Below are 21,262 nucleotides of genomic sequence, written 5' to 3'. Positions count from 1 at the left end.
TGACGCTCTCTTGCTGTTCCATGAGAGGATGTTAATTTGTATGAAATATGCTCTCAAGAGATAGAGCTGTCGGAATGAAGCTGGATTTGGGGTGCTGTTTTCCTTTTCACTCTTTCTGTAAATGTGTAATCAGGAAACTTAGATGCACTCTGTGAGTGTAGAAGCTTCTGCTCTTCCTGTGTCCCTGTTTCCTTTTACCAACAACAGAATGCAACAAAAGCCTGCTGGTACACTGAAAAGTAATCTAAAATGGGCTTTGTCGTACGTTTATAAAAAATAGACTTTATTATAGTCAACAACATATTTTAACGTGTAATGTTTGGTGAACCAGGAACAGGCTGGAGACTGAAAATACAAACTCAAACTTTATTAATGACGCTCAGGAGCAGACAGAAAGGCAGGGAAACACGCCAACATAACAGTGACTAGACAAAACTGAGTGAACAAGAGGAACTTAAATAGACAGAAACAAGATAATTAACTAAACACAGCTGGACAGGGGTTTTACATTTTATTGGTGCAGACTGCAGAGATTTATCCTCAGTGATTTAAGTGTGTGTCCCATTGAGTAAAATAAAATGAACACATGAACACTTTGGCCAAACTCTCAAACTTTTTGGACAGGCCCATAGCATTGGGAAGTATTGATTCATTGAAGTGAATCGGTTCATTCAGGCAGTCCTTTTTTTGTATGTACACCCTTAAAAATAAAGGATAGAAGAACCATTTTTGATTCCCCAAAGAACCATTTTGTAAAAGGTTCTTTAAAGAACAATTTTTTTCTAACCATTTTTTAGTCTAAATAACCTTTTGCACTACAAAGAACCTTTTGTGCAATGGAAAGGTTCTTTGGATATTAAAGGTTCTTCATAGGACCATACACCCTTCCAAAGAACTATTTAAAAACCTTTATTTTTTTAGAGTATAGCATTGAAAAATCCAAATTATTCTAGTGAAGCGATTCATTCGGACAAGCCTCTTCTGTATGTAGCATTGAAAAATCCAATTAATTCTAGTGAATCGGGTTATTGGGAGTCTTCTATCTCATTTATAGCATTTATAAGTCTGACTAATTCTAGTGAATCGGTTCGTTGGGACAATCTATTCTCTGATATGTAGCACTGGAAAGTTTGATTCAATCTAGTGAATTAGTTCATTCAGCTAGACCTTTCCTTTATGTGGTGTTGAAAAATCTAATTCAGTTCATTAGGACAGTCCTCTCTCAGATGTAGCACGAGAAAGTGGGATTCTTTCTAATGAATTGGTTCATTCAGAAAATCCTCCCTCTTTTGAAAGTCCCATTTATTATTAAATCAGTTCAGTCCCTGTACTATCTTTTGACTTAGTTACGGTATGTAAAAATGTTATTGTTTAGGAAATTTAGCCTATACCTCTTCATTGTTGATATTGTCAGCCTAATGCCTGTGAATTCAGTCAGTCCTATAAGATCATTACTTTACGTAAGTCGCCCCGCTGTGTCTCTTCAAACCTCTCTCACTGTAGGACATAGGACCACCGTTCAGGAGCCACGACCACATACATCATCATGATTGGTGATCTGTGTATGGGACATAACTGTGATTGTTAATTAATTCAAAACCCGTCATTTTTTGTTTCAGAAGAAAATACACCACTGCCTGAATTTTGAAAAGATACTGCCTCCTTATTTAACTTCAGTGCTGCTAGTATATATATTTTTATTATTATTTTTTTGTCACTTATAATGAAGCTTTCTTTTTCAGAGCAGTAGCTCAACTTTTAACTTCTTCAAGCTTGTAGCTTGACAAACTTAAGTTTCCAAGTAGCTTTTCAACACTGTTATGATTCATCCAGGCCACTTGCTTGAAAAGTTCAGGAGTTACTGATGTAAAGCCAAAGAAACATTAGAAAGAGTGTTGTTGTTCTTTAGCTCTGCATGCAATTTGATGCAAAGTGATCATCAGCACCTCAGGCAGAAAATGAAGTTTCTGTTTCTTTGTCTCTTTTTCTTGCGCTCTCTCCCTCTGTTTGTCTCTCTCTCTCTCTCTCTTTCTCTCGTTCGTTCTTCTGTCCCTGTCAGCTGTAGTCTCTGTATGTGTCTACCTCCATCTGTTCCCTGTCCCTCCATATCACTTCCTTTCTTATACCTCCTGCCTTACTTTTCTCCTCTGTTGGGTTTCTCCTCTCTATCCTTCTTTTAATGTGTTGCGGTGCGGTAATCGCTGAGAGCTGTGTCATTGCACTCAGCAACTCTTTTATGATGCCTCTCACTTGTGCATCTCCTTGTTCCTCGATCGACTCGAGACAGTAAATTCTAAGTGACTTGACGTGGCTTCAAACCTGCTTTCTCTGGAGACTTGTTACATCACAGTTTATTTTGAACTCTATGTCTTGCTTTTTATTGTTTTACCTCATGACCTCTTTCAACATCATGTAGGGCCCTATGAAATCTTTTTTTGTATTTTTTTCCTCAAAATTCTGTTAATTTTTCTGTACTGGGTTTTAATAGTTCAATTAAATGCTAGTAACCAAAAAGCTTGTCAAGTTTCTTGCAATTATGAAGCTTGTACAGTTGAACATAAATGTATTACAAGATTTACAAAAACACATTTTTAGGGCCCTGTGAATTTTTTTATTTATTTGAATTATGAAAAAGCATATCTAATCAATTGAACTCATTAAACTTTCTCAACTTATTATGTATATATTCTTTTAGAATAAAAGGATGGAATGGAGCAACTGCAGCAAATTGACTGCAAACCTCAATATTCACCCTGAAGACCGTGTTTCCCCTAAAACTGACCACAGCAAACTTCACAAAGACAGTGGTGAGACTTCTGAAACTTCAGAAAGATCAGTGAAAGAGTTGCACTTGCTAACAGTGTATTCTCAGGCACCACTGCTAAAATGTAAAAAGATTATGATCATAAAACCTGGACAGCTGGAACACCAAGATGAACTTTATCTGCCCTGGTCGGCTTAATCACCTGACTTGAATATTATTGAACTGCTGTGGCCAGTTTGAGAGAAAATAGTGAGAAGCAGACATTACTGAAACAACTGGCAGATGTTCTGAAAGACGATAAAAGGCACAAGTATAAACTGCACATTTTGGGATGCAACAAATAAATACAGTATTTCCTATTTCCCAGATGTTCACTTTATTTTGTCCAACCTTTGTACATTCTACTGCAAAATAGTAATATATCACTGTCTCCATTTTTTCAAGTTAAACCAAACTTTTATTTTCATTGGTTGTCATGGAGACATTTACATTTTTCATTGTTTATATTAGTGATGTCCAGATCAGGTTTTTTGTGCCCCCGATCTGATCTGAATAATGAGTATCTGCCTGCCGAGTCCTGATCAGATATTTGTATTGGTAGATGTAAACATATGTTACACTGTTGGTAGTTATAAACATCTATGATAGTAGACATTGTAAACACAGTGTAATCACAATTATGGATATAGGACTACAAGAATGAAGCTTGCGGTGTCAGAATGCCCCTCTGTCAGTCAAGTCCGAAGCAAGACACAACCCACATCAAGATCACCTCAGATATTAGGATTTAGTTTGATTAAACTAAGATCAGTTTAGAGCTAATCCAGGATTTGTTGATCTAGGCTTTATTTTCAATCGAGTTGTTGCACCACTTAATTTTAAACCCAGATTAACAAGCCTGCGATTTAAAACCTCAATTTACGATACATTCTCGCCACCATGATGGATTCGCCATTGACAGCAACAATACTAATATTCAATTTCCTTCTTTATTGAGCACCAGCAACTCTTTTTCTCTCTCTCTCTTTGACAAGTGGCTCTTGCCAATAAAGGAATTAAACTTGTAAAATGTCAGCTGTCTTTATAAAGCGCAATGAGAGACCGTTACTGATCGAGCACAGGCTTATTTCATAAGCCTGGAAATGTATTTATAGTATCAATTAATGGAGTATATTATGGCAGCGTAACTTATGACAAACAACTTATGGCAGCAGCCACGAGTAGAGTGCGCATGACAAAAATATGATATAATTGTTTCCTCTTTTAGAAAATCGACCCTCTTATAACCCTCTAATATTGTCACAATTGTAATATGTTCGTTAGATGGACTGTCTTACTCATGCTATCAAATTGTTCATGAGAACTGTGTTGGTGTTTTTTGGATGTAAGGGATGACTTTTTCATTGAACATTCCACCTGGATTACCATAGTAACACACATTTATTTTACTTATTGATGACATCATACCCTCGGCCGGCTGGCACAACAGATTCCGCCATATTTGTTGCCTGAGTTACGCATGTGTGGGGTGGAGATATCAAAATGGGGCGTTTTGGTGATTTGAAATCAACATCAGTTACCAGAAAGCACTTATACCCACCTTTAAAGAGCATTGAATGCTTTTTTCTTTTTCCTTTTTTTGATTAATATTAATGACACAGACGGCATTAGGTTTATTAGGCTGTTGTCACTTTAAGACCAAATCTAATTGACTGATGCCCATCCGATATTCTCACAAGGGTTAACATTCTTTTGAATACTCTCCAAAATGGACATTTTGACATGTTGTGTGTATTTGTCCATTCAGATGCTGAAAAGGGCTTTAAGAGCTAGCTTACTGCATGTTTTGGTGTGTGCAAATAGAGTTTGTCACGTTGTTGTTTGTGTATTGCCACGTGCTGCTTATTCAAATCTATCCATATGTCTGCTCTTCTCTTTCTCTCAGACGGTTACATTTTTGAACATTTTATGAGACATCAGACATGCATCAAACACGTCCCGCCAGGTAGATCAGCAGGTTACATTTCAAATGTGTGCACTTCATTTGCAGGACAACACTCTCGACTGGATCTCTTGCCAATTCGTCCCTCCTTAACATTTTTTTTTAGTTTTTATTCGTTGACGAATGTAATGAAGACTTTTTGTCATTAAAAACGATTTAATATATAATTAACCCATTTTTGTCTTTGAAAAAATGTTGTTGATGAAAATAATAACAGAAAGTAAGTAAAAATAAAAAGTACATGACAAAGCGGTTAACACTGTTCCACTGTAGGTCTGTTCTAGTGCTACACACACACACACACACACACACACACACGATCAAGCCTCTGTGTAAAGCATCACTGGAAAGTAAATGCCTTTTGAGTGATTCTTTACAAAAGTGCACATCAAATATGCAAAACACGTGCACGTATGGCACGCTAGAATGGACCGCATTGGTTCTTACACATTAGAGCTTCTTTTCCTTTTAATGGTGGTTGGCAAACCCACTTGAAGGTGCATACCAACAACTAGGGATGGGTACCGAAACCCGGTATTAAATGAGCCCCGGTGCTAAATTATAAAAGACTGCAGTATCGATAAGCTCTGATGCTATCGGTTCTGCTGTCAGTACTGGAGCAATGAAGAAAATACACATACTATTTATACTTGCTTTATAGACATTATATTGCAAATTCTATATTGCCAGCCATTTCTGTAAGCAATAATATTAAACCATGTGTTAGATTTTTGCTAGTCGCACTCGCAAACCAGAAGAGAGATAGAGAGCGATCCCTCACGCGGAGCTAGAGCACGCGCGACATGACAGTCCCTGCTTAATGAGTGATGATGGCCAACAAAAGCTTAGTCTGGTTACACTTCAGGCCTGTGATATTAATCGAATTGTATTTTCGATTTTGGTTGCCAGCAATTATAAATAGATATGAGGTAAAACTATTAAAAATGCCATGCCCCATCTTGCACAACTTCCTTCCCTTTACAGCTGTGATCATTGGTTCCCCCTAAACCCCAAACTTAATGCCGGAATCAGCACAATCTGTGATTATATTAAAATTATGTCTCAACATTACCCAAACAGTAATGTTAGTAGACCTTCCTGAAATTAAAGCACCATATTTTATTTGTATCTTTGTTTTATTGTGTATTTACTGTATTTATTTGACCATTTGTTTGTACTTTGTTTATTGTTCTTATCTTATTCATATATAAAACAAATAATGCCGGTAAATGCACTGGTGATGGATGTTTTATATTTTGTTCAAACATTGATGTTTATTTTGCTAGCGATATTTTACATGTTTAGATTATAAAGCAATTTTATTTTTATTATAATAAAGTCTAACAGACAGAACCGATAAGAATGCCATTAAAGTACCGGATCGATAAGCAGTATCGGTAAGAGTAGTAATACCGTTAAAACCTTAACGATACCCATCCCTACCGACAGCTGTATGTCAGCTGATGTAAAATAAACGCTCTTACTGATCAGCTTGGTACATCCCTATCGTATGTATGATTTGTTACACTGTAAATGCCTTTTTTATGACTTAATTACATTTTTCTGTCTGCATTTTCTCCATTGTGGAAATCATAGGGCTTTAATCATGCCATGAATCATTGGAAAACTCAGTTTCAGAGCTGTAATTGTTTTCTCTCTCTCTTTCTTCAGCATTGAGCCGGGCTGGCAGAGGGTCGTTCAGGTGGATCTGGAGGTGGATGGTGTCGGCAGCACAGTAGGAAGCAGGTCCATTTCCTGGGCGGTGGAATACCCGGGCATCAGGGCCGGCAATGAGGAAACAGAGACGCACATCCACCTGGCACAGAAAGACCTAGTTGGCATCGTGCCATTGGCTATGGTGAGAACGTCATTTCAGCAGTCTCTAAGGGAGGTGTGCTGGGACGGAAAGATAAAGGAAGCAGGCAGTCATGCCTTTTAAGGAAAATTAACCGTCTGGGTTGTCGTGACCATTTTTTGGTTTAGCATAATCTTATGTTTTAAAGAGCATTGGTACAGTAAAAATGTTTAAGACGTGAATAACCAGAATCAAACATAAAATTCAGCTCATTTTGGGGTTACTGTTTTTTTTAAGGTGCCTTTGTTACACTGTATTTATACATGTGCATACAGAGTAATATTAAGTAATTACATGGACTTAACACAGTTAGAATATGGGTTTGATTTGGTGTAATTATGCATAAATTATAGTTATTACTATAGTAACTACATGTAACGTGTAACAATGACACTGTAACAGTGTTACCACATTTTTAAAAAGCTTCATTTGTACTCTAGATGTTAATTTGAACTTCCTCAAGAGAAACATCATTTTTTTTTTTTTTGTCAAATAAAGTTAGGTGTAAACTTCTTGAAAATTATTGCCACTTCATATAAATTTAGTGAGTCATGTTTGATTAATTGGAAAAGGAAACTTGAGCAAATCACATTAAAAAAATAGCATGTTTTAGATGATCTACTCTTTTATGTTGGCTAATTAAAAGTTAAGCATTCAGTCTTAAATCACCATAATTACGGATTCATTTGCAGGAATTATCCAATCGGAGGCTCTTATTAATCACTTCTGTTTTTTAAGTTCACATTAAGTTGCTCACCAATACATAAAAAAAATTTGAATCCACAAATTAGCTTTTTGAATTCACATTAGTCTCTTATAGTAATTATTAATTGGAATAATCAGTGCTGGTGAAGACTGTCTTAAGGACAGCTTGCAGGGAGAAAATGTGCTTATTGATGTGGTAGTTTACTATTTTTCTGTGATTTATGAACTCCAATGTAGCCTCGACTGTATGGAAAAATATTCAGGTTCAGCAGGCGCTCTACTATTTAGCTTTTGAGATGTTTCAGAATAATGACATTTGATTATTGTATTGTAATGTTGTCCTTTTGCTTGATTCAAATTGGCTTTTAACAATGTTATTTGAGTTTTTATATGATTGCAGTTGTGTGTGTGTGTGTGTGCGCGCATATGTATATACCATTAGTAATTACTTCCTTTCTTGCTAATGGCTGCGTTGTAATTATCAATCATACTAAAAAATCAATGTGAAAATGCAGTCTCCAACTGAGATTTACACAAACATCAACTGGCATGTTAATGAGAGTGACAATATAATAATTAGATAGCAATTAGATATGTCACTTAAACTCTCAATTAAAGGTTAAGACTGCTGTAAAAATGTCTCTTGCTAAATTTTCTAAAGACAGCAGATCAATTTCCATCTCTCTCAATTACATTTCTGAAATTGATAATGTTTTGTCCATTTGCCTATGCAATAATGGAATCCATTTGCTGCAGTCACTTGATTCTTTGTGTATTTTATCCAATATTTTCTGAAAGGTTGTGTAATAATTTAACCTATAGGTAATAGAAAAATATATATATTTCACTTATAGGAATATAGAGACATTGTATGTCAAAAACTGCTACTTTTCAGGAAATGGAGAGAAAAAAAAACACTAGTACAGACATTAAAGGGGGGGGGGGGGCACTCAGTTTCAGTCAATCTCATGTCAATCTTGAGTACCTATAGAGTAGTATTGCATCCTTCATATCTCCAAAAAGTCTTTAGTTTTATTATATTTATAAAAGAAATATAGGCTGTACCGAGTCTTTCCGGAAAAAAACAAGCGCCTGGAGGCGTATCGAGTGGGCGGAGCTAAAGAATGACGAGTGCGCACAAAGCGGTGACGTCCTCAAGCGTGGAGAAGAAAAATGCTACCCTAAATCAGATTCAGCTAATACATATATGATCCAGAATCAGATCCGGAGGCTGAAATAAATTGAACAGGAGAAACAGCAACAGCAGGACGTCCGTCTCTGTGGTATGTACTGTATTTAGTGGCCTGTCAACATTTGTGTGTCTTTACTCGCAGTTTATGAGGACATGATTCGGTTTATGGACTATTGTATGTGACTAAACCTTAGCAGTAGCAAGCAAAACGGTTTTGCACGTCAGACTAGTGTAACGTTATACATAGAACAACAATGGAGTAACTGTTAGCGCATTTGAATGACGAAGGACGCTTTGTGAGAACCTCCCCTAGGTTTATGTTTGGGTGGTTTTGCTGACACCTATAGTTGTCAGCTAAACAAATGTATTTAGACACACACCATAGATCGCATGCTCCATTGATAAATTAACTATACATGATCGTGTCGTTTACTGATGTTTACTCATGCGACGATAGCCAACAACATAGACATTTGAAGCAGTTTTACTCACCGGCTGCTTCCAAAGCAGGACCGAACCTTTATCGCTGGGACCGCTCCGTCAAAAACACACTTCTTTGGTATGATTTGGTGAAGTCCTGTGACAGAACTGACCGTGGGGATCAGCAATGTTGTGAAGCTTCCCGTCATTTCTGCGTTCAAATCGGTTCAAATGCAGCGCTGCCTTCCCGGAATGCTGTGCTGAAGCGTTGAGGTCGCCTGACGTCACCCATAGGAATAAAGTGGAGCGCGGCGCGGACTATAACGACATAAGTGTTCACGGACGAGTGGATCTGCACCTGAGAGAGTGTTTATGGGCGTGCATTTCCTCTCTCGCTCTAGTCACGCGTGCGTGCACCCTACCGGGAGAAGAGCCCGTACGGCCCATACAAGGACCTTCCGCTCTATCGACGTCAAGTCGACCCATACTCGAAAAAAACTCAGAAACTTGTGAGAAACCGGAGGAGTATTTTTAACACAGAAATACTCCATCAAACGTCCAACATTAGTTTTTGAAACTTTGTCTATGTTTAGGATGGGAATCCAAGTCTTTAACAGTGTAAAAAGCTCAGTATGCATGAAATAGCATTTCACCCCCCCTTTAAGACAGTTGTTGGCTATAAATCAGTACCTGGGTTTCCATCTAAACATAAAGCAAATATTTTCCAAGTTTGCAGAAAAAGAAAGAAAATCTAATTAGGTGCATTTTAGGCATCATTTTGTTCGAGCGGATAACGTTGGTATTGGTAGCCTAGTAGTAACCAACAGTAAGTCGATTAGTCATGTGGGTTTAAAGATTTCTTGTTTTCTCTTTAGTGTGTTGTGTAGCTGTTTGTGCACGTATAAGATCTGCAGAGTTACAAAGCTTAAACCTTTAAACCCAAAGAGATTTTATTTGTAAAAACGAAGGCTCAGCCACACTTTACTATAATGTTCCAGTCAAACACACCCCCACAAATCTATGTCAGTCTGTGGGGGGAGAGTTTCATAACGCCGGACAAATGTATACGCAAAGATAGCAGGTGTAACTTTTTTTCTCACTGTATATTGTTGCCAGTGCTGCCATGTCATGGAGACGAAAGCTAAACTACTTAGTTTGGCCTTCCAAAAGAGCACACCCTTAGAAAACAGTGGTTACGCTTTATTTACAACACTGCTCCAGAAAAGCAACAATATTCAACTGTGTGCTACGCATTTTTTGGAGGACTGCTTCCAGAACCTGGTAGAGTAACTTACACGTCCAGCAGTGCACAAAGGCTGATTCTAAGAATTGGGGCAACTCCATAGAACAGTCTGGCCCTTCTGACTCACAAGCACAGCCTGTAAGTATGTTTTAATTTTAATTTTTTAAAGAATTTGCTACTGACTGTTCAAACATGAGTTTTGACACAAATGCAAACTTACCAATTTGATATTTTCTGGTCCAGTCCCGCTGCAGTTGATCAATCAGCTTGGTCATCTGCATTTTCCAGATCAGATTCGGGCTTGAATCGATTAGGTAGTACCGACATTATCACCTGTCGATATTGCTTTGGGAGCTGATGTTCCAAATACAGTTAGGTGACATTTCCATCAAAACACTTAAGAACACAATCACAATGCACTGGATCGCTGGCCAATCAAAGCACATTGTGCTTTTCAGAACGACAGGCTTTGTAAAAATCATAGACTTAAAAAAAAAATGGATGTAGTGTGTGTGACGTCACCCATAGGATTCTGAAAAGCAGTTTTGAAGCGTAAAGTAGAGACGAGCTGGTCGTTGCCATCTTGCGAGCGCGTCATCGCACGTCACGCTCGGATAACAAAAATAGCAAAGAGGCGGGAGGTGGGCGGAGCTGAGGTGAAGCAATGACTAACAGACAGCAGATAAATGGCTATCCACCTGTCAATCAAAGTGGCCACACCTTAATTATGCAGAACTTTAAAGCAGCACTTGGTAACTTTTGCTCTCGGGGTCCCCCTACAGTTGGGAAAAAATAATGTCCTCAACTACTGTCGTAAGCTCTGTCATTCTACAACAGGGGACTATATTATCCGACGAACAAAGAGGGGCTTGCATGTCCGAATGTAAGGAAGTGTGGGTGTTGGTGGAAGTGACGTATATGCCGTAAAGCAGTCGAATTTTGTAGTTCTTTTTGTTCTTGGGTTACTACCCGAAACTCGAAGTTTAAAAGTACGATTAAAAACGATACAGACCCCATCAAGCTATGGCAGACGTGTCTTTCAACCTATTGTAAGTTGATGTATCATCACAAGAGTCTTGAATATATCTTATGAAGGTTGAAAAGTTACCTAGTGCTGATTTAAAGTTTTATATAATAAAAAATGAATGAGTTATAAAAAAATAATCACCCCCTCACAGTTGTCAAGAAAGGGCAAAATTAGCCTTATAGACCAAAACCACAATTTGTACCAGGCTGTAAATTTTAGTTTTGTTTTTTGTTTTCTGCTGTAAAGTTGGCCATTTTAACATGGGGCTCAATGAGATTCTGCTCCCTTCTGGAACCTGTCTCTAGTGGCCAGTCGAGGAATTGCAGTTTAAGTCACTTCAGTATGGGCTTCAACAGAAACTGGGGGAGGTTGCCACTTGATAAAAATCAAGCGGGGGCATAGAGAAGAAACAAAAAATTAAGGTATGTGTAAAAATTACTTAAAAAAAAAAAAAACTAAAACCACGTAAACACATTGCATTAAACCAAATAAACCAAATAATATTATTTATTAGATCCGTCATATGACCCCTTTTAAGTTCCCTACGTCAGAATTTATTCGGCAAATCCATTTCCATCTCCTCTTTTTCGCACAAGTCAAAATGCATAAAAACAGGGTGATGGAAGACTAAGACACGCTTCTTTGCTCCTCAAATACATAAAACACTTGCTGTACGTATTCAAACAACAAGTTTTTTTTTTTGCATTGCAAGGCAGAAAGGGTCTAAAATTTGTGTGGCACTTCATTCACCATTAAGGCGAGATGGAGTTATGAGTTGGTATTACAGACAGTTTGAAGATCCAATGGAGTTTTGAGGTTTAGTCACAAGCTCTTTATTATACTTTGCATTGGTTAAATATTTGCAAATCCCCCAGACAGATGTAACTGGTGACCAATGATTCCTGTAAAAAAAAAAAACATAAAAGTGACAAAATATGGAGATGAAAGGTTTCTGCCCGACAGCGACAATATGATGCTTCAACATGTTTGCATTTTTGATGAGGTATTAGTGAAATACAAACCCTGTGACTGTGTAGTAATTAATCACCCTCATGTGCCCTCTCATCTGAGACCCTGTTTGGCCATCTGAGGTTTTTTTTTCTCCAAGTCTTCAACAGCTGGGATTCAATGCTGTAGTGCTCGCTGTCACACTTCACTGTCCCCTCACTAATCATTTGGCAGAGGTTTTGGCTCTGCTAGCAAGGTTCCTGTGCCACTTGCTGCTTGTTGGTTCACCCCATAATTGTCTGGCACGACGTTGTGGTATTTGTGGTCTAACGGGAGAGTTTTGGCGAGGACGGGGCTTTTGCGCCAGACTCTTTAGGGCAGAGTGAGTGGTTTGGCTATCGCTTAGCTCCAGACGAGGTCTCAAGTGGAGGAGCGCAGGGAGTCACGCGTGAGCAAGAAGAATAATTTTTTTTTTTTTTTTTTTTTCCGGGGGATTCTGAAGAGTCATCTGCTCTCTGTTTGCTTGTTTTCCTTGAGCTAAATCTTTTGAGTTGAGCTGAGGACCTGATGGTAACATTTTATATCTAAATCGGATACTAGGGCCTAATACAATTTTAAGATATATTTACATAATATGCTGATTATTTAATTACATTATTTACCTATATGAGTACTTACCAATAAAAGTCCAAAATAAATATGTCTCTTTGTGAATGGAAAATTACGCAATACAGAATTTGTGCACTATTTACAATGTATAAATTATTAATTTGCGTCAATCTTGTCATAATGCATTATTTATTGTAATATATAATGTGTTAAATAATTTGCATCCTTGATAAATGCTGGGGGAAAGTACTCCATCAACTCCATAAACTAAAAAGCTTGGTCATTTTATAAACTATAAGGTCTGTCAATTGAATAATTTATTGTTAACCAATAATAAAGCATATTAATTGCGCATACACTATTGTTAAAAACAGTTTGAAAGAAATTAATACATTTATCCAGGAAGGATCATATCAAAAGTGACAGTAAAGACTTTGTTATAAAATATTTCAAAGATTATTATGGCACACAAAACTGGTAGGTTTGTATTATGGAATTTACGTTCAAATGACATGGTGTTAATTTGTATTAATGTTGTGTTAATTAGGGGCCAAGCACCGAGGGGCCAAGCACCGAAGGTGCGGAGGCACCTATTGTAATCGTAGCCGTTCCTATTATTATTATTATTAGGGGCCAAGCACCGAAGGTGCGGAGGCACCTATTGAAATCGTTAGTGTTCCTATTATTATTATTCTGCTTCTTCTTCTTCTTCTTCTTCTTCCGCCATAGGAGTCTCTGGCAGCCCATAGAACCGTATGGTAAAAAGTTTTGGTGAAATTTGGCACACTCATAGAGGCCAGTCTGAGCTGTCACTATAGCAAATTTGGTGCCTCTAACTCAATCTCTCTAGCGCCACCACCTGTCCAAAGTTTCACTCATATTTATGCTTATAACTTTTGACCCCTAAGGGCTAGAAACAAAATTCTTTTTTCATCGGATTCCTTGGCTCAAGCCGATTCGATTTCACCCTATGATGTCATTTTCCGGTATGCAAATTTTCCCGCCATTTTGAATTTTCTGAAAAACCTACTTTTTCTAACTCCTCCTAGGCCGTTGCTCCGATTTTCATGAAAATTGAAACAGATCATCTTCATAGCATGCTGACAAAAAGTTATGGAATTTAAGTTGATTCGTCCAATCGTTTTCAATAAACGCACAAACAAATTTTACGTAGAGGTTGCAAAAACACACTAAAGGCTATATCTCCACAACGCTTTATCGTATTCAAACCAAACTTGGTACATGTCATCACAAGCATGACCTGAAGCAACATGCAGCGTTTCGGCGCAGCGCCACCTATTGGTCCGGAGATACGAAAAATGCATATTTTGGCTTATAACTTCTGAACCGTTTATCCAAAAATCATAAAATTGGTCTCATTAGATTCAGGGCGTCATGCCGAGTCGACTGATATCCAATTTTACCATGTCGGCCATTTTGGATGTCGGCCATTTTGAATTATGTGCAAAAATGCTGTATTTTATGAACGCATGAACGGATTGTTACGAAACTTGGTATGGGTCATCACCACGATGCCCTGAAGTAGCCTGAGAAGTTTCGAAACAGCGCCACCTAGTGGATAATTCTTTTTTTTCAAACGCTTATAACTTTGGGTGTGAGTGAAAAATTTTGATGGGAGTAGCTTTTTTGGGCTCCTGAATCCTTGCCGAGTCCAACGATACAAGACATGCCCAGTTTCGGCATATGGTTTGCGCAGCGTTGTAATTTAGCGCTTAAAAAACATTTGCTGATATCTTCAAAACCGCTAGTCCGATCAAGACGAAACCAGCCTCAGAAGTTCGGAAACATAGGTCGATAGCTAAACGCTAATGCCCAAATCTCAAAATATTGATAGTAAGGGGTAGTAAAATCCAATCAAAGTCAGGTGTCAGTCATTTTTTACGTGTTTTTTCATATAAATGTCTATAACTCCAAAACAAAATGAAATATTTTCACCAAACTTGACACACATATGTATGGGCTCACTACGAGGACACATAAAAAAATTGGTGGGATTGTGCCTCTTGGTGGCGCTATAATAAAACAAAACATGAAATTCCCATTGACTTCAATGCAGTATTACGGTTTAAAATGCTAATGCTATAATTTAAGAATGCACTAGTGTATCATTACAAAACTCGGTATGTGTCTTCCGCTCTATGTCCCGAAGATATTCAAAAAGTTTCGGGGCAGCGCCACCTTGTGGTCAAAAGTTGTAATAAAATGTACAAAAATGCTAATAACTTTTGATTAAATTAGCCTATTGTAATGAGACTGGTCATAATACATTCATTGGCTCATGCCGAGAAGATAGATACCAATTTTGCCATATTTTGCAAACATATCTGTGCTCCATCTTGTTATTTGTTAAAAATCTACTTTTTCAAACTCATCCTAGACCGTTTGTCCGATTTTCACCAAAATTGATCCGTATCGTCTTCAGACCATGCTGACAAATAGTTATGGATTTCGGATTGATAGACAAAACAGTTTTCATATACCACTGCAACAGAGTTGAGCCATGATGCAAAAATTACTCTTGAGGCTGTATCTCTGCAATGCTTTGACATATTGACACCAAACTTTGCATGTGTCATTGTCATCTCAATCTGACTAAACCACATCAGTTTCGTAACAGTGACACCTATTGGTCGAAAGTGATAAACCATTAAACCATTATTATTGACTGTATTTAAAATTTGACTGCTATTTTGCCTAAAATCAACTTAATAGGTCCTTAATGGCTCATTGTTGCAGTTGGCTTGAGACTTCCAGCCATGCTGGCATGTCTTGTCTTCTTCTTTGCGCTTGGCCCCGATAATGGCTGCTTGCAGCTATATTTATTATTATTATTAGGGGCCAAGCACCGAAGGTGCGGAGGCACCTATTGAAATCGTTAGTGTTCCTATTATTAGGGGCCAAGCACCGAAGGTGCGGAGGCACCTATTGAAATCGTTAGTGTTCCTATTATTATTATTCTGCTTCTTCTTCTTCTTCTTCTTCTTCTTCTTCTTCTTTTTCTTCTTCCGCCATAGGAGTCTCTGGCAGCCCATAGAACCGTATGGTAAAAAGTTGTGAAATTTGGCACACTCATAGAGGCCAGTCTGAGCTGTCACTATAGCAAATTTGGTGCCTCTAACTCAATCCCTCTAGCGCCACCACCTGTCCAAAGTTTCACTCATATTTATGCTTATAACTTTTGACCCCTAAGGGCTAGAAACAAAATTCTTTTTTCATCGGATTCCTTGGCTCAAGCCGATTCGATTTCACCCTATGATGTCATTTTCCGGTATGCAAATTTTCCCGCCATTTTGAATTTTCTGAAAAACCTACTTTTTCGAACTCCTCCTAGGCCGTTGCTCCGATTTTCACGAAAATTGAAACAGATCATCTTCAGAGCATGTTGACAAAAAGTTATGGAATTCAAGTTGATTCGTCCAATCGTTTTCAATAAACGCACAAACAAATTTTACGTGGAGGTTGCAAAAACACTCTAAAGGCTATATCTCCGCAACGCTTTATCGTATTCAAACCAACCTTGGTACATGTCATCACAAGCATGACTTGAAGCAACATGCAGCGTTTCGGCGCAGCGCCACCTACCTGTCCGGAGATACGAAAAATGCCTATTTTGGCTTATAACTTCTGAACCGTTTATCCAAAAATCATAAAATTGGTCTCATTAGATTCAGGGCGTCATGCCGAGTCGACTGATATCCAATTTTACCATGTCGGCCATTTTGGATGTCGGCCATTTTGAATTATGTGCAAAAATGCTGTATTTTATGAACGCATGAACAGATTGTTATGAAACTTGGTATGGGTCATCACCACGATGCCCTGAAGTAGCCTGAGAAGTTTCGAAACAGCGCCACCTAGTGGAGAATTTTTTTTTTCAAACGCTTATAACTTTGGGTGTGGTTGACATATTTTGATGGGAGTGTGTTTTTTGGTCTCCTGAATCCTTGCCGACTCCAACGATACCAGACTTGCCAGGTTTCGGCATATGGTTTGCGCAGAGTTGTAATTTAGTGCTTAAAAAACATTTGCTGATATCTTCGAAACCGCTAGTCCGATCGAGACGAAACCAGCCTCAGAAGTTCGGAAACATAGGTCGATAGCTATACGCTAATGCCCAAATCTCAAAATATTGATAGTAAGGGGTTGTAAAATCCAATCAAAGTCAGGTGTCAGTCATTTTTTACGTGTTTTTTCATATAAATGTCTATAACTCCAAAACAAAATGAAATATTTTCACCAAACTTGACACACATATGTATGGGCTCACTACGAGGACACATAAAAAAATTGGTGGGATTGTGCCTCTTGGTGGCGCTATAATAAAACAAAACATGAAATTCCCATTGACTTCAATGCAGTATTACGGTTTAAAATGCTAATGCTATAATTTAAGAATGCACTAGTGTATCATTACAAAACTCGGTATGTGTCTTCCGCTCTATGTCCCGAACATATTCAAAAAGTTTCGGGGCAGCGCCACCTTGTGGTCAAAAGTTGTAATAAAATGTACAAAAATGCTAATAACTTTTGATTAAATTAGCCTATTGTAATGAGACTGGTCATAATACATTCATTGGCTCATGCCGAGAAGATAGATACCAATTTTGCCATATTTTGCAAACATATCTGTGCTCCATCTTGTTATTTGTTAAAAATCTACTTTTTCAAACTCATCCTAGACCGTTTGTCCGATTTTCACCAAAATTGATCCGTATCGTCTTCAGACCATGCTGACAAATAGTTATGGATTTCGGATTGATAGACAAAACAGTTTTCATATACCACTGCAACAGAGTTGAGCCATGATGCAAAAATTACTCTTGAGGCTGTATCTCTGCAATGCTTTGACATATTGACACCAAACTTTGCATGTGTCATTGTCATCTCAATCTGACTAAACCACATCAGTTTCGTAACAGTGACACCTATTGGTCGAAAGTGATAAACCATTAAACCATTATTATTGACTGTATTTAAAATTTGACTGCTATTTTGCCTAAAATCAACTTAATAGGTCCTTAATGGCTCATTGTTGCAGTTGGCTTGAGACTTCCAGCCATGCTGGCATGTCTTGTCTTCTTCTTTGCGCTTGGCCCCGATAATGGCTGCTTGCAGCTATATTTATTATTCTGCTTCTTCCGCCATAGGAGTCTCTGGCAGCCCATAGAACCGTATGGTAAAAAGTTGTGAAATTTGGCACACTCATAGAGGCCAGTCTGAGCTGTCACTATAGCAAATTTGGTGCCTCTAACTCAATCCCTCTAGCGCCACCACCTGTCCAAAGTTTCACTCATATTTATGCTTATAACTTTTGACCCCTAAGGGCTAGAAACAAAATTCTTTTTTCATCGGATTCCTTGGCTCAAGCCGATTCGATTTCACCCTATGATGTCATTTTCCGGTATGCAAATTTTCCCGCCATTTTGAATTTTCTGAAAAACCTACTTTTTCGAACTCCTCCTAGGCCGTTGCTCCGATTTTCACGAAAATTGAAACAGATCATCTTCAGAGCATGTTGACAAAAAGTTATGGAATTCAAGTTGATTCGTCCAATCGTTTTCAATAAACGCACAAACAAATTTTACGTGGAGGTTGCAAAAACACACTAAAGGCTATATCTCCGCAACGCTTTATCGTATTCAAACCAACCTTGGTACATGTCATCACAAGCATGACTTGAAGCAACATGCAGCGTTTCGGCGCAGCGCCACCTACCTGTCCGGAGATATGAAAAATGCCTATTTTGGCTTATAACTTCTGAACCGTTTATCCAAAAATCATAAAATTGGTCTCATTAGATTCAGGGCGTCATGCCGAGTCGACTGATATCCAATTTTACCATGTCGGCCATTTTGGATGTCGGCCATTTTGAATTATGTGCAAAAATGCTGTATTTTATGAACGCATGAACGGATTGTTATGAAACTTGGTATGGGTCATCACCACGATGCCCTGAAGTAGCCTGAGAAGTTTCGAAACAGCGCCACCTAGTGGAGAATTTTTTTTTTCAAACGCTTATAACTTTGGGTGTGGTTGACATATTTTGATGGGAGTGTGTTTTTTGGTCTCCTGAATCCTTGCCGACTCCAACGATACCAGACTTGCCAGGTTTCGGCATATGGTTTGCGCAGAGTTGTAATTTAGTGCTTAAAAAACATTTGCTGATATCTTCGAAACCGCTAGTCCGATCGAGACGAAACCAGCCTCAGAAGTTCGGAAACATAGGTCGATAGCTATACGCTAATGCCCAAATCTCAAAATATTGATAGTAAGGGGTAGTAAAATCCAATCAAAGTCAGGTGTCAGTCATTTTTTACGTGTTTTTTCATATAAATGTCTATAACTCCAAAACAAAATGAAATATTTTCACCAAACTTGACACACATATGTATGGGCTCACTACGAGGACACATAAAAAAATTGGTGGGATTGTGCCTCTTGGTGGCGCTATAATAAAACAAAACATGAAATTCCCATTGACTTCAATGCAGTATTACGGTTTAAAATGCTAATGCTATAATTTAAGAATGCACTAGTGTATCATTACAAAACTCGGTATGTGTCTTCCGCTCTATGTCCCGAAGATATTCAAAAAGTTTCGGGGCAGCGCCACCTTGTGGTCAAAAGTTGTAATAAAATGTACAAAAATGCTAATAACTTTTGATTAAATTAGCCTATTGTAATGAGACTGGTCATAATACATTCATTGGCTCATGCCGAGAAGATAGATACCAATTTTGCCATATTTTGCAAACATATCTGTGCTCCGTCTTGTTATTTGTTAAAAATCTACTTTTTCAAACTCATCCTAGACCGTTTGTCCGATTTTCACCAAAATTGATCCGTATCGTCTTCAGACCATGCTGACAAATAGTTATGGATTTCGGATTGATAGACAAAACAGTTTTCATATACCACTGCAACAGAGTTGAGCCATGATGCAAAAATTACTCTTGAGGCTGTATCTCTGCAATGCTTTGACATATTGACACCAAACTTTGCATGTGTCATTGTCATCTCAATCTGACTAAACCACATCAGTTTCGTAACAGTGACACCTATTGGTCGAAAGTGATAAACCATTAAACCATTATTATTGACTGTATTTAAAATTTGACTGCTATTTTGCCTAAAATCAACTTAATAGGTCCTTAATGGCTCATTGTTGCAGTTGGCTTGAGACTTCCAGCCATGCTGGCATGTCTTGTCTTCTTCTTTGCGCTTGGCCCCGATAATGGCTGCTTGTTAGGGGCCAAGCACCGAAGGTGCGGAGGCACCTATTGAAATCGTTAGTGTTCCTATTATTATTCTGCTTCTTCTTCTTTTTCCGCCATAGGAGTCTCTGGCAGCCCATAGAACCGTATGGTAAAAAGTTGTGAAATTTGGCACACTCATAGAGGCCAGTCTGAGCTGTCACTATAGCAAATTTGGTGCCTCTAACTCAATCCCTCTAGCGCCACCACCTGTCCAAAGTTTCACTCATATTTATGCTTATAACTTTTGACCCCTAAGGGCTAGAAACAAAATTCTTTTTTCATCGGATTCCTTGGCTCAAGCCGATTCGATTTCACCCTATGATGTCATTTTCCGGTATGCAAATTTTCCCGCCATTTTGAATTTTCTGAAAAACCTACTTTTTCGAACTCCTCCTAGGCCGTTGCTCCGATTTTCACGAAAATTGAAACAGATCATCTTCAGAGCATGTTGACAAAAAGTTATGGAATTCAAGTTGATTCGTCCAATCGTTTTCAATAAACGCACAAACAAATTTTACGTGGAGGTTGCAAAAACACACTAAAGGCTATATCTCCGCAACGCTTTATCGTATTCAAACCAACCTTGGTACATGTCATCACAAGCATGACTTGAAGCAACATGCAGCGTTTCGGCGCAGCGCCACCTACCTGTCCGGAGATACGAAAAATGCCTATTTTGGCTTATAACTTCTGAACCGTTTATCCAAAAATCATAAAATTGGTCTCATTAGATTCAGGGCGTCATGCCGAGTCGACTGATATCCAATTTTACCATGTCGGCCATTTTGGATGTCGGCCATTTTGAATTATGTGCAAAAATGCTGTATTTTATGAACGCATGAACAGATTGTTATGAAACTTGGTATGGGTCATCACCACGATGCCCTGAAGTAGCCTGAGAAGTTTCGAAACAGCGCCACCTAGTGGAGAATTTTTTTTTTCAAACGCTTATAACTTTGGGTGTGGTTGACATATTTTGATGGGAGTGTGTTTTTTGGTCTCCTGAATCCTTGCCGACTCCAACGATACCAGACTTGCCAGGTTTCGGCATATGGTTTGCGCAGAGTTGTAATTTAGTGCTTAAAAAACATTTGCTGATATCTTCGAAACCGCTAGTCCGATCGAGACGAAACCAGCCTCAGAAGTTCGGAAACATAGGTCGATAGCTGTACGCTAATGCCCAAATCTCAAAATATTGATAGTAAGGGGTAGTAAAATCC

The 21,262-nt window shown here is 38.3% G+C and overlaps 1 protein-coding gene across 2 annotated transcripts in view; it reads left to right on the top strand.

Moving 5' to 3' along the window:
- Window positions 1-21,262, top strand: part of si:dkeyp-14d3.1 (transmembrane protein 132C) — a 507,611-nt gene that overhangs the window by 347,365 nt on the left and 138,984 nt on the right. For both annotated transcript variants that reach the window (XM_067413320.1, XM_067413321.1), the window contains one exon: window positions 6,438-6,624. In XM_067413320.1, the coding sequence (XP_067269421.1) occupies window positions 6,438-6,624 (187 nt within the window). The remainder of the gene's footprint in view (window positions 1-6,437; window positions 6,625-21,262) is intronic.

This window comes from Pseudorasbora parva, chromosome 13 (assembly GCF_024679245.1).
Source record: "Pseudorasbora parva isolate DD20220531a chromosome 13, ASM2467924v1, whole genome shotgun sequence".
Taxonomy (NCBI): domain Eukaryota; kingdom Metazoa; phylum Chordata; class Actinopteri; order Cypriniformes; family Gobionidae; genus Pseudorasbora; species Pseudorasbora parva.
The sequence above is the reverse complement of the archived record's forward strand: the minus strand, read 5'-3'. Positions and strand labels throughout refer to the sequence as shown.